General features: G+C 38.8%; 1 protein-coding gene across 2 annotated transcripts in view; it reads left to right on the forward strand.

The window, feature by feature from the left end:
• CCDC192 (coiled-coil domain containing 192) overlaps positions 1–13,817 on the forward strand; it is a 211,910-nt gene that overhangs the window by 160,470 nt on the left and 37,623 nt on the right. The window contains exon 7 of one of the 2 annotated variants that reach the window (XM_042983176.1): positions 4,346–4,417. The exons of the other annotated variant lie outside the window; for it this stretch is intronic. Within the exon in view, the coding sequence (XP_042839110.1) occupies positions 4,346–4,417 (72 nt within the window). The remainder of the gene's footprint in view (positions 1–4,345; positions 4,418–13,817) is intronic. 2 annotated transcript variants of the gene reach the window in all.

Consider the following 13,817-nt stretch of genomic DNA (forward strand, 5'->3'; position numbering starts at 1 on the left):
AAGGTTGACATAGATTGTCAAATCCTAGGAATGATTTGAAGTATTACTGATTGTTGAACACTGTATCATAGCCAGTTGATTCTGACGTATCTCCAACTGTGCTCTTTTGTGACTTTTCATTTTAGCATTTCAACTGTTACCGCTAGCATGTACATATACTTAGATGGCTTAAAATCTGGCACACTCATGGTTCACGTCAGAAGTTTGTCATTAAATTGGCCAATCCTGTACAACTGAACTGAACGTTAGTTCCAAAGTCCCTTACATCTACTCTTTAACCTGGCTGGTCTCCCTGCTCCACTTAGCACTTTGGACCGGTACCCAGCATTTCTGTGTTAGCCATACTCTGTGCCTTGAGCCACCCTGACCCTGCCCATCCTGCATACCATTACCTGAATTCTTCCTGACATCCTGTGGCTTCATTACTGATCAACAACTGTATGATTTTTTATTTTGTTTCAATACTCCAGATTACATCTTGGGCTCTCATTCATTTAGTGATTGATCAATATACCACTTGATGCCTATGTGCTTCCACACATTTGTTTAGTTAATAAGCAGACAGATTCCAGACAGATATTTAGATAATATCCTGCCTAATCCTACCCTAGCCCTTATGATTCTCTCCCCAGGCACCTAATGCTCCCATAAAGCTGGTCTTAGATACCAAGATGTAAGATAGATACCAAGATCTCTTAGGAATTTATCCTTCAGTGGTCTGGCTCAAGTCAACTCTTGCTTACTTTCATTTAGATCATGATTATCTAATCTTTGGTCCTTCACAAATGGTCTTATTTATTCCTGTCCTTCAACCATCTCAGCACTCTACATTAAAAGAAGATTTAATTATAAAGAAGTACAGTTTGGGTAATGTCACTTCCATAGTCAGAAATAACATCAATGACTTCCCATTGCCTATGAAATAAAATTCATGTTTTTAGCCTGACATTCAGAGCACTCCATGAACTGGCCTCAGCTCATCTTTCTAGATTTATTTCTTAAAATTTTCTTTTACGTACTCGTATTCCCTCTCTCCATCACTTGCCTGACAAAACTTGAGATGGAAGCCCTCCATCTCTGGTTTCCACTCCTGCCTACAAAGTAGCAAAACCTGCCTGATTGGTTTCACTTCACCTGATTATAGACCTTACATGAGCATTTAACTCTACCCAGCAAAACAGCCACAATTCTTTTTCCAGGAGATGGCTTTCTCACTCTCCAAGACAACTATTCTGTATCCTCATATCTCTTCTCAAACTTCACTCCCCTCCTCCACATGTAAACCCAGCTGATGACCTCGCCTATAATTCACTGATGACACAGGTCATCAAATGGGGACTCCCTCCTCTTTCCACTATCAAATCTAAATTCTTGCTTCATATTGTTACAATTTCTGCTGGTTGCCTTCTGTATCAGTGGAAAAAGCGTGCTTCCTCCCATTCAAGGCTCTTTTCTCCTACTAGTGCTCCCAAGCCTGTGGCTGTCACCTTTCTAGGTATGTCACTTATTTGCCTTACCTCACATTTGCAGCTCCTTCCTCTCATAGGAACAGGTTGGTGTCTCACACCTGTGCAAACACCTGTGATTTCTCATCACTCACTTTTCCCTACTCTTATTCTAAGGTAAACAATTCCACACAGTCTTCCTTTCCTTACCTCCTTCCAATTTGCTTTCTATTCCACCATGGTCTTATTCTGTCCACCCTATTCAGATGATGGTGTTCCACTGAAAGCACTCTAATCAAGGTCCACAACAATCTTCATGACACTAGACTGAGTGTAAACTTTGCTGTGTTCACCTTAATTGAATCCAGAGCTTCATACAACACAAAGGACCACTCCTTTCTTCTTCACACGTTTCCATTCTTGGCCTACATCAAACCACAGAGTTCTGGGTTTTGTTGTTAATAGTTACTTCTCTAATTTGTTGAATTCTGCTTTATAGAATCTCTAAAGATCTTCAAGATCTAGTTCAAGGCCTCCTCTTCTGAATCTTCAGTTTTTCTCTGGATTATTTTGTTCATTCTCGTGACCTTAAATATCACTGAGAGTTTAATAATTTTCACATTTGTATCTCCAATCCATCTTTTGCTCTTTGAACTCCAGATTCATATATTTGCAGGTGAACTTTATTCTTCCTTTTGTTTATCTAACCTTCCAACTTAACTGTGCATCAAATATGGTCTTTCCCTATCTCCTCCCATGTTAGGCAATGGCATCACCACCTTTTTGGTTACTCAAGCTAAATACATTGGTAAAAAGAAAAGCTACAGAATGAGATCACTGCAGTAGTAAATGGAGTTCTGTGATATAAAATACAGGTTGGAAAAGAAGTAGAGAACACATTGATGAGGTCGGTCAGCAAAAACCTCCTTAAGAAAGAAAGGATGTTTCAATTGAAATACAAATTATGCTAAAGAGTCAAGCAAACAGAGAGGCAGAGGAAAAGCATACTCCAAAAGGAAATGGCAAGTTTACAACTGTTTCAGAATAACAGTTTTGTGTATTTTCATAATAGTAACAAATTGAGTATCCCTAGAGAGAAGTAAATGAAGGGAAAGGTAGCAGACAATGAGTGTGTACAGATAGGTGGAGACTAGATCCAATGTGAGCATTTCGGTAGTCCAGGTGAGAGGTAGTGGTGACTGGGACCAAACAAGTAGAATTTCAGAGAAAGGATTTTAATTAACTTTTTAAAAATTTTTTGATTGTGATATAATATACATAAAATATTTGTCATCTTAACTATTTATAGGTGCACAAGTCAGTAGCATTTAGTACATTCACAATGTTGTGTAACCATCACTATTATAAATATTCAAAACTTTTTCACTGTGTCCAACAAAAATTCTTTACCTACTACACAATAGCTGCCCTTTCCTTCCAGCCCCTGGTAATCTCTCCTCTACTTTCTATTTCTATGAATTTGTCTATTATTAGTACTCATATAAGTAGAATCATGTGATATTTATCCTTCTGTGTCTGGCTTATTTCACTAAGCATAATGTTTTCAAGGTCAATCCATGTCATAGAAAACATTAAAATAGAATTCTTTTTTATGGTTGAATAATATTCCATTGTATGTATCTGACACATATTTTATCTAAAATTTATTTAATCTTTATTTTGAAATTTTTAATGTTTATTTTTATTTTTGAGAGAGAAAGAGAGAGAGCATGAGCAAGGGAGGGGCAGAGGGAGAGGGAGACATAGAATCTGAAGCAGGCTCCAGGCTCTGAGCTATTAGCACAGAGCCTGACCTGAGGCTCAAACTCACAAACCGTGAGATCGTGACCTGAGCTGAAGTTGGACGCTTAACCAACTGAGCCACCCAGGCGCCCCATTTAATCTTTATTTTGGAAATAGAATTAGTGAGACGTATGTTGAACTGGATGTAGGGATGGAGATGAAGGTAAAAAGGATGATTCCTAGGATTCTAGCTTGTGAAAATAAGTTGTAGGAGACTAATTTATGGAAATGGAAAACACTTGAGAAAGACATTACTTAATCCCAAACTGAATTCATAACCTACCTGATGGAGGAGGATTCCAGAAGTATGAGGTCTCCATTGAGTCTGAAATGCTAAATGTGAATTAACCATGTAGAGAGCAATGCATGGGAAGAGGTTGGATACAGAAGAAAATTCAAAGAAAGGATCAAATGGTAAAATTCATGATGTTTCTTGCTTTATTTCTTTTACCAGGAACATTCTTCCCTAATTCCTCATGTCCCTGTCTAAAATTGTCCTGATCTTCAAGTCTCAGGTGAAATGCCAACTCTTCAAAGCTCCTTAAGGCACTTACTTATGTTCTTTTAATAGCATTTACCCTCCTTTGGCTTATATAACAGTTTTTGCCCATTTTTTACCTATTTACCATAAGCCCTTTGAAGGCATGTATTACATCTTTAGTATACTTGTATCCTCCCACCATACCCAGTATTGTCACCCTGCATAAAGAAGCTCCTCAACACGTGTTGGTTTTAGCAGAATATCATTGTTAAGAATAGGAATAAAAAAGGTTATGCCAATCACCAAGCCTAAAAAAAGGCAAGAGGCTATAAAGGATGGGTTCCAAAAATTATTATTTGAAGATTTTTAAATTTTTATTTTAGAGACAGAGTGTGTGTGAGCAGGGTAGAGGGGCAGAGAGGGAGTGAGAGAATCCCAAGAAGGCTCCATGTTCACTGCAGAGCCCAATGCAGGGCTAGATCTCATGACACTGGGATCATGACCTTAGCCAAAATCAAGAATCAGATGCTCAACAGACTGAAACACCCAGGCACCCCAATTTGAAGTTTTTGAGTTCTTTATATCAGAATTAAATAATTATCTGATGTTATTACAGTTTTGGAGCAGTGGAGACAGCCCCCAAGTGACAGAGTAAACATCATAGGAACTTATTACATCAAAAGAAAAGGTAGACAATACTGAAATAATTAAGGGGTTGGTTTTTTTTCCCTATGTCCATTGTTTAGTTTTGTGACCATGTAAATATAATCATCACAAAGAACAATTCCTGAAATGAAACTAGCAGTAAAGAAAATTATTGATGTAGTCATTTCTAACTTTTATCAAAATTGGTTTAGTATCTAAGCTGCTTACATTAGTTGAAGATGCAGCTTAGATTTCCAAATGCCTTAAAATAATCTATGGGAACTTAAAATGTGTTCCTATTATAATGAGAAGTACTTTCAAGTGTGTATGTAGATTTCAGTTATGTCTGTGATATACAGAGAATTTAATCTTCATTAATCTAACAGTTCACTTGACAACTAGCAGTGGTCCTCTGACATCATGTTATCATTTGTGTCCAGTTTTATGAAGATGTGGCATTGTCTTACATGATGTTCTAAAGAGAACCTAGATAATTATGGATTTTGTTTAAAAAAATTAGAAATCTTTATTAGAGTTGGTCAAACAGGCACATAAACATTAAAAAAAAAAACAAACTCAAGCGTCTAGTTAAATATAAACCCATGGCTCAGGGTTAGGAAAAGAAACAGTAGAGAGTAGGTTGACGTGAAAATAAACCAACAGAGAAAATAATGCTCTCCATTGTTCAGAGTGACAAAGATTTGGCAGACATCCAAATGCCACGGGAGACAAGATTAATACTAAGTACATCTGTCAACATCCTGTTTGAAAATCTTAGCCAGGATCAGAGGTATCTGAAAACATCCAAAGGGGGTTTCGCCTAAGAATGAGTCATACTCTCTGCAGCAGAAAGCCCTAAAACATCAGTATAGGATGTTAGAAGTCAAACAGAAGGCAGTGATCATCTTGTCCAACTCCCATGTTTTACCAATGAGAAAAATGGGGCTGAGAAAACCCTTTCCACTCTGTAGCACTGGGAGACACCAGCAAGTAACGGAAAAAATACGGACTTTGGAGCCATAGAGAATTAGATTTGGATCCTGGCTTAGTGACTCAGACAAGTCACTTACTTTCTTTGGGCCTTGCTATCTCTGAGCCCCATTTTCCTCAACTATAATATGGGAATAACTATTTTGGAAGGTGGTGATGAATTTAGAAATAAAATTCATAAAATATCTGGTAGAGAGAGAACCAACAAATGCTAAATCTTACTATCCCCCATGCTAGGATTACTGGATCACCTCAATCTAAGTGTATGTTCAATATGCCTTCAGAGATGCCCAGTCAGGTTTCCTCCCCCCAGTAAAGAATAGTGGTGAGAATGATACCATTCATTCACTTGGGCGTTTAATAATCTGGAAATATTTAATGAGTCAGTATTGTATAAAATGCCAAATGGAACTTACAAATTTTTCCAGTTCTTCAACATAGCAAAGTATAGTTGAATACAAGGAGCAGAAATCTAATAACTTGGTGAAAACATTCTAAATACTACTGAAGGAATCTTTCTGAACTTAATCTTTCATACTTAAATATGCGTGGGGATGGAGTGTCAATGTTGCATATATGGATGTCAAACTAGGTTTTGTAAGTACACGATGACCTTTTTTTAAATTTTTTTTTAACATTTATTCATTTTTGAGAGACAGAGAGACACAGTGAGAATGGGGAAGGGGCAAAGAGAGGGAGGCACAGAATCTGAAGCAGGCTCCAGGCTCTTTGCTGTCAGCACAGAGCCCGACATGGGGCTCAACCCCACAAACTGTGAGATCATGACCTGAGCCGAAGTCAAAAGCTCAACTGACTGAGCCACTCAGGGCCCCACATGACCTTTTTTTAAATTCAACAAGACTCTAAAAAAATCTTTTTATCCTTATTTTTGAGAGAGAGAGTGAGTACAGCAGGGAATGAACAGAGAGAGAGGGAGGGAGACACAAAATCCAAAGTAGTCTCCAGGCTCTGAGCCAGCAGCATGGAGCCCTATGCGGGGCTTGAACTTGCAAACTGGAAGATCATGACCTGAGCCACAGTCAGTTGCTTAACCTACTGAGCCACCCAGGTGCCCCAAATTCAACAAGATTTTAATTCGACAACATTTAAGATAGAAAAACAAAATCTAAAACTTCAAAGATTGAGTGAATTTATAGGGAGGTAAAGGAAGATTCCTGAAGACTTTATGATTTGCCAGAGTGAGACACAGCTGAAACATTGATCTTTAGCTATCTCCATTGTAAGTGTACATAACATGGAAATATAGGCCCAACCACTGACACAAAAGACTTAATCAATCACAGCCAACCTGGTTGCTGAGAACTTTTAGTCCTAATTCTAATTTACCTGTACAGACAGAGTCATTAGCCATAACATGTTAAGTGAGGAGGGACAATTTATGTTTCTACAGCCAGGCTTATGCCATGTTGAATGCACTCTTAGGATCATCCCTTTAAAAATGAATATGAATCTGGGGCACCTGGGTGGCCCCGTCAGTTAAGCATCCAACTCTTGATTTCAGCTCAGGCCATCATCTTGCAGTTTGCGGGTTCTAGCCCCATTTCAGGTTCTGCACTTACAGTGCAGAGCCTGCTTGGGATCCTCTCTCTTCCTCTCTCTCTGCCCCTCCACAACTCATGCTCACTCGCTGTCTCTCTCAAAAAACTAATTAGTTAAAAAATAAAAATAAAATAAAATGTTAAAAAAATGAATAGGAATCTGAATAGGAATCTTTTATGCTGAGACAGGATTAAGTCTTTAAGGAAATACCCTGTTACTGGTTTCTCCTAGTTACCATTTAGGTTGTCTCCATGTATGTGCCTAGAGTTGCCAATATGATAACTTAGATCTAGGGAGAGGTGAGAAAGGTATGAGATGCCAAGGATTTTATAACTAGAAAGGATGTTAAGGCCTATGGACTAAATCAAGGGAACCAACGTGCTCTATTTATCCCTTAAAGTATGGGCCTATGCTATATGTTAGATATTTTGTGTTAGTTTCAGCCATTTCACAATCAGGATATTTCACATTATAAACGGGACTTCCGGCTTCTCTGGAAAAGTTGGACACTGTGGCAATCCTGGGTCTCAATTCTTGCCTGCCAACCTTTGGTGAGAATTGGACAGTGGTGGCCCACTTCAATGCAATAAGTTTTCCCCAGTGTCCCCATCTCCACTTCTCCTCAGGGGCTTCACCAGGCCAGTTCCACCTGCTGACTTTACCTTCACAGCTCCTGATAAAGTCCAAACCATATCTGAGAGATGAGAAAAACCAAAGCCCAGAGAGATCAAAAGACTGATGAGAGCTCCAGAACCCAGATCTTCTATTTTCCCCTTTTAGAAAGTCTTTCATGACTATTAGTGTGTTGGCTACTTCCTAAGAGATCATATAAAATACTATCCAGAGCAGTAACCCTAAGAAACACCTCGGTAAAAAGTAATGGCACCAGAGAAAAAATACTATTGATTATCAGATGCAATTTAGCTTAATCTTAGGTTACAAATATATTCTTAGAAGGAGTCCTAATTATTATCAGGCAGTTGGCTCCTATAATTTTTTTTTTTTTAATCTCTAAACTGGCTTTATTTGGATGTCAAATGTCACCATACATTAGGAGTCACATGGAGAATTACTGGAATGTTAATTCCTAGGCCGTTTTTCAAGGAGGCCCTGACTTAGTGTGTCTATGGTGAAATGTAGGAATTTGCATTTTTGATGACTATCACAGGTAATTTATTATACTTACTCATCAGAGTAAGAGGTCACTTTCACATATTCAGTTCTGGTCTCAAGCTCCAGACCATAATCACGTGCCTCTGTCCCCTTCACTCAGAGAAAAGAAGTTTACTGTGGTCCCTACATTCTTTTCCTTATTTTTTCTGTGTTCTCTGCCTGGTGGTTTATAAAAGAAAAACCCAAAGAAGATATGACTGACAGAGTATGAGGGATCTGAATATAATTGCCTAAATGTAATTGCTCAATTGGAATGTTTTTTTCCATGGTGACTAGGTTAATAATTACAGTATCTCCCACCCACTCTACTGACTCGGCTCCTCTTTCTAAAGAATGCTTCCTTTGAATTGAAAAAATACAACTCGAGTTGAAAAAAAAATATCCTTTCTGAACCAAGTGGACCATGAGGTTTTGAAACTATGCTTTGAAACTCATGTCAACTTGTTTTGTGCTTCTTCCCTAAAATTTGTGTCCTTTAAAGGGTTCATACTTTGTCTCCTACACCTCTTAAATAGATTTAAAAAAAAACATTAGAGAGGGAGGGAGGCAAACCATAAGAGACTCTTAAAAACTGAGAAAACACAGGGTTGATGGGAGTGGAAGGGAGGGGAAAGTGGGTGATGGGCATTGAGGAGGGCACCTGTTGGGAAGAGCACTGGGTGTTGTATGGAAACCAAACTGACAATAAATTTCATATTAAAAAAAATGGGAACAATAAAAAATAAATTAATAAATAGAAAATAGTTTTTATAAATAGTTTTAATATAACCACACAAGCAAAATACAAACTGCTATACAGCACTTCTCTCGCATGTAACCACCATTTGATTCCACCTAGCTGCACGAGATTTCATATGCTATATTATAGCAGAATCCACTTAAGTTTATCTTATTTGAAGCAGTTTTAAAGAGAAAAATTCTATATTCAGTCCAAAAAAAAGTAAAGAACGAAAAAGAAAATAAAAAAATTAGTTTCTTGGAAGAGGTTGCCAAAAAGGGATATAGTATCCGTCACCAATTAATCCACACTGAAATTCCACAGAAGGAACACCACATTAAAGCAGATAAGGAGAAGAAGAAAAATTTCATCGAAGCTGAATTCCCAGTAGGGTAGTTCTGAGTGTAAATTCGGGTTCTCAGGTTCTAAATGCTAACTACAGAGCAATTCTTGATGTAAAAGCAGGCATATCTAATCAGGCCACCCTTCTAAGGAGAGGAAGGCTTTGGAGGATTTTTTAATATCGTTTAATGGAAACCAAACTTATGCCTGCATGGAATTATAGAGTATTAAGAAAAGGTCATATGTAATGTTTTCTTTTCTCAGTTTTCATCCTAGGAGTTGACTTTAGAGAATTTTCTCATTCCCACGTTACCTTTCAAATTTTTGCATTAGAATAGATGTTTTACTTTAGGAAAGCCCTTTAAGAAATTCTTTGAGAATATGAAAATACTTGAGTCTTTCAACTTCTAATGTGTTTTACTTCAAATGTAACTTTTATAATACTAAAATATAGGGGAGTGCCTGGGTGGCTCAGTCAGTTCAGCCTCCTGCTAGCTTTTGGCTCAGGTCACGGTCCCAGGGTCTTGGGATCAAGCTCTGAGTCAGGGTCTGTGCTGACAACGCACAGCCTGCTTAGGTTTCTCTCTCTCCGCCCCACCCCTGCTTGCCCACTTTCATTCTCTCTCTCTCAAAATAAACAAACTTAAAATAATACTAAAACAGGTTAATGTGCTTCAGAATTCATTACCTGACATGATTCTATCCAGTAATTTAGCCCTCCCTAATGTCAAAGGAGAAGCTTCAGGTACTGGGTAGTATGTAATACTTTTGTAAAAAGGTTAAAAAAATTGGGGCACCTGGGTGGTTCAGTTGGTTAAGTGTGCTCTGGGCTGATAGCTCGGGCCTGGAGCCTGCTTCGGATTCTGTATCTTCCTTTCTCTTGGCCCCTTCCCCACTTATACTCTGTCTCTGTGTCTCAAAAATGAATAAATGTTTAAAAAAACCCACAAAAACAGACACATAGACCAATGGAAAGAATAGAGACTCCAGAATTGGACCCACAAACATATGGCCAACTAATCTTTGACAAAGCAGGAAAGAACATCCAATGGAAAAAAGACAGTGTCTTTAACAAATGGTGCTGGGAGAACTGGACAGCAACATGCAGAAGAATGAAACTAGACCACTTTCTCACACCACTCACAAAAATAAACTCAAAATGGATGAAGGACCTGAATGTGAGACAGGAAACCATCAAAACCCTCGAGGAGAAAGCAGGAAAAGACCTCTCTGACCTCAGCCACAGCAATTTCTTACTCAACACATTTCCAAGGCAAGGGAATTAAAAGCAAAAATGAACTATTGGGACCTCATGAAGATAAAAAGCTTCTGCACAGCAAAGGAAATAATCAACAAAACTAAAAGGCAACCAACAGAATGGGAAAAGATATTTGCAAATGACATATCCGACAAAGCGCTAGTATCCAAAATCTATAAAGAACTCACCAAACTCCACACCCAAAAAACAAATAATCCAGTGAAGAATGGGCAGAAGACATGAATAGACACTTCTCTAAAGAAGGCATCCAGATGGCCAATGAGCACATGAAAAGATGCTCAACGTCACTCCTCATCAGGGAAATACAAATCAAAACCACACTCAGATATCACCTCACGCCAGTCAGGGTCACCAAAATGAACAAATCAGGAGACTACAGATGCTGGCGAGGATGTGGAGAAACGGGAACGCTCTTGCTCTGTTGATGGGAATGCAGACTGGTGCAGCCACTCTGGAAAACAGTGTGGAGGTTCCTCAAAAAATTAAACATAGATCTACCCTATGACCCAGCAATAGCACTGCTAGGAATTTACCCAAGGGATACAGAAGTGCTGATGCATAGGGGCACTTGTACCCCAATGTTTATAGCAGCACTTTCAACAATAGCCAAATTAAGGAAAGAGCCTAAATGTCCATCAACTGACGAATGGGTAAAGAAGATGTGGTTTATATATACAATGGAATACTACTTGGCAATGAGAAAGAATGAAATCTGGCCATTTGTAGCAATGTGGATGGAACTGGAGAGTATTATGCTAAGTGAAATAAGTCATACAGAGAAAGACAGATAACCATATGTTTTCACTCATATGTAGATCCTAAGAAACTCAACAGAAGACCAGCGGGGAGGAGAAGGGGGGGAAAAAAGTTACAGAGAGGGAAGGAGGCAAACCATAAGAGACTCTTTAAAACTGAGAATAAACTGAGGGTTGATGGGGGGTGGGAGGGTGGGGAATGTGGGTGATTGGCATTTAGGAGGGCACCTGTTGGGATGAACACTGGGTGTTGTATGTTAACCAATTTGACAATAAGTTTCTTATTAAAAAAAATAAAAATAAATTAAAAAAATAAAAAATAATAATTTCAGTTTTATCATTAACATAGGAGCTTAGCAATCAGATAGCTTTAAAACATGCTAGCAAATATTTTACTGGCCTGAAAGAATCCTAATATGGTCCAAAATATTAGTTAATAGAGAAGGAGAGGTGGGTTAGTTCCTAGAATCAGAGTTCCCTATATAATAGAGGGCTTACTTATAGGTGCAGAAATTTAAGAAAAGAAAAAAAAATATCCTCTACTTTAGGCAGCAATAAGTAATCCTGTTTTGAATGATGAAGTGGGGGAAGAATGGACAGGTAGAATAGACAGGAAGGAGATGGACATTAACACAGCACAGCAAGCATGAGAGGTTAGACCCATGAAATACCCAGGATACAGAAGGACCAGACTTACAGGGGAGCCCCCTTCCCAGAGCTTCATCCTCAGCATTGTCCTACCAGCTGACTGGGGAGGGCAAGGAGGGAGAACGATGGAGGTCATTGTGGCTTAAAAGATTCCAGGGTAAGTCTATAGCAATTCAGTACTTAGATCAGAATTATGGTTTCTAAACAAGACTTGGGGTTCTCGGGCACATGGGTCATATTTACGGAGGACAGACTCGCTCTGTGAGTAGGGGTCCCTGACCTCAGTTGTGCCTTCTCGGTGGTGCCTGCTCTGGATTCCAGGGAAGTGATAACATCCAGAGAGTGGGTTTCATAGAGTCAGCTAGCTTTTTAGGAAGAAAGCAAAACTTTTATGAATGAGTCATGAGTGATAGACGTGTTTTGAAATTTAGTTCCAAATGTTACAGAATGCTGGTGATTTTAAACACCGGAGTAAAAGAATTATGTCTTTATTTTTCTGTTCTGCATTTTTTAGAGGATGGAGGTAGGGTAGGGGAGAATTCTTTCCATTAAAACAAATGAAATGCTTTCAGACAGAGGTTAAAAGAGGACTAACAAGCAACCGTTCTAAATAGACATTTGCCTGAGGAGAAAAGATGTACAAGACAAGCAGTGGGAAGATTAAGATACCTTCAGAAACAGAAACACAGGCCCTGCTCTGAGGCTGCTGACTGAGCCCCCATCACCTCACACAATGTTTGTAGAAAAGGAAATGTTTGGAGAGAGTATCTGGAACAAAAAAGGGCTGGCTTAGTCATAAAGCTCCAATGTCAACGAGCATAAGGCCTGCTTCTGAACTTACAAGGCATATACACAGCTTCTCAAATGCCATCCATAAATATGAAAGGTTGCCTTACACACCCTCCCACAGAAAGAAAGAAAGAAAGAAAGAAAGAAAGAAAGAAAGAAAGAAAGAAAGAAAGAAAGAAAAAAAAGAAAAAGGATCAATGAGAAAAAAGGGACTTCACCTATTATCCATTCAAGGCCAATCACCTAGCAGAGAATTTGCAGATTCAAGTGTCACTTGTGGGCTTGTGATAACCCAGCTTGAAGACTCAGCTCTGATCATGATCTTGCAGGAGCAGGCTCACTATTTGCAGTGGTTTCAAAATTATATTAAGTTCTCAAAATAACCTGCATGTTTATCTTTGAATATTTACCCAAATCCCATGGGTGTGTGTGCATCGCAAAGGGATGGCAATGGGCATAACAAGGGGGCATGGGCTCTAAATTCTGGATGAGATAGCAGGTCTCCTTAGTGGTTACCCTTAAGTTCATGTTTCCACTGATGATCAGTAGTGGCTTAAGATCCCCGGAGAAAACTGTCCATCCAGATCCAATAAGCACCTGCATTCACAGGTGTTTAGTATGATGTGAAATTTTACCTGTTATTTGCCAGAGACATTTTAACATTCGCCTGGAATATCTAGTTCTCAGGAGATGAATAGAAAATGAAAAACAGGGATCTGAATCCCAGATTCAGATTCACAAAATATGTGTGCTCATCTTAGTATTTTGGTTGTGCCTCAGGTTCCTCATTGCTCTAAAACTGCAATAGTGTTGTAAGAGTTTGTTGGGGAAAAAAAAAAAAAACATATGGAAACTTCCACACCACTTCCTTTTCATGGAAGTGTCTCTCCTAGAGATGCTACATCTATACAGTGGTGTGGTTTATTTCAACTCATCCCAAATTCAGTGGTACAGGTCAAGTGGAATTATGTTTATTCTACTAGCTACAAAAGAGGCACTAAGGCCAGTACAGTTTCAAGGGGAGGAAAGTGAGATTCTACTTGAGGGGGGTAGCCAGCTTGTGTTTTTTTTTCTTTTAATGTTTATTTATTTTTGAGACAGAGAGAGACAGAGCATGAGTAGGGTAGGGGCAGAGAGAGAAGGAGACACAGAATCTGAAAAAGGCTCCAGGCTCTGAGCTGTCAGCACA

Source organism: Panthera tigris, chromosome A1 (genome assembly GCF_018350195.1).
Source record: "Panthera tigris isolate Pti1 chromosome A1, P.tigris_Pti1_mat1.1, whole genome shotgun sequence".
NCBI classification, from domain to species: domain Eukaryota; kingdom Metazoa; phylum Chordata; class Mammalia; order Carnivora; family Felidae; genus Panthera; species Panthera tigris.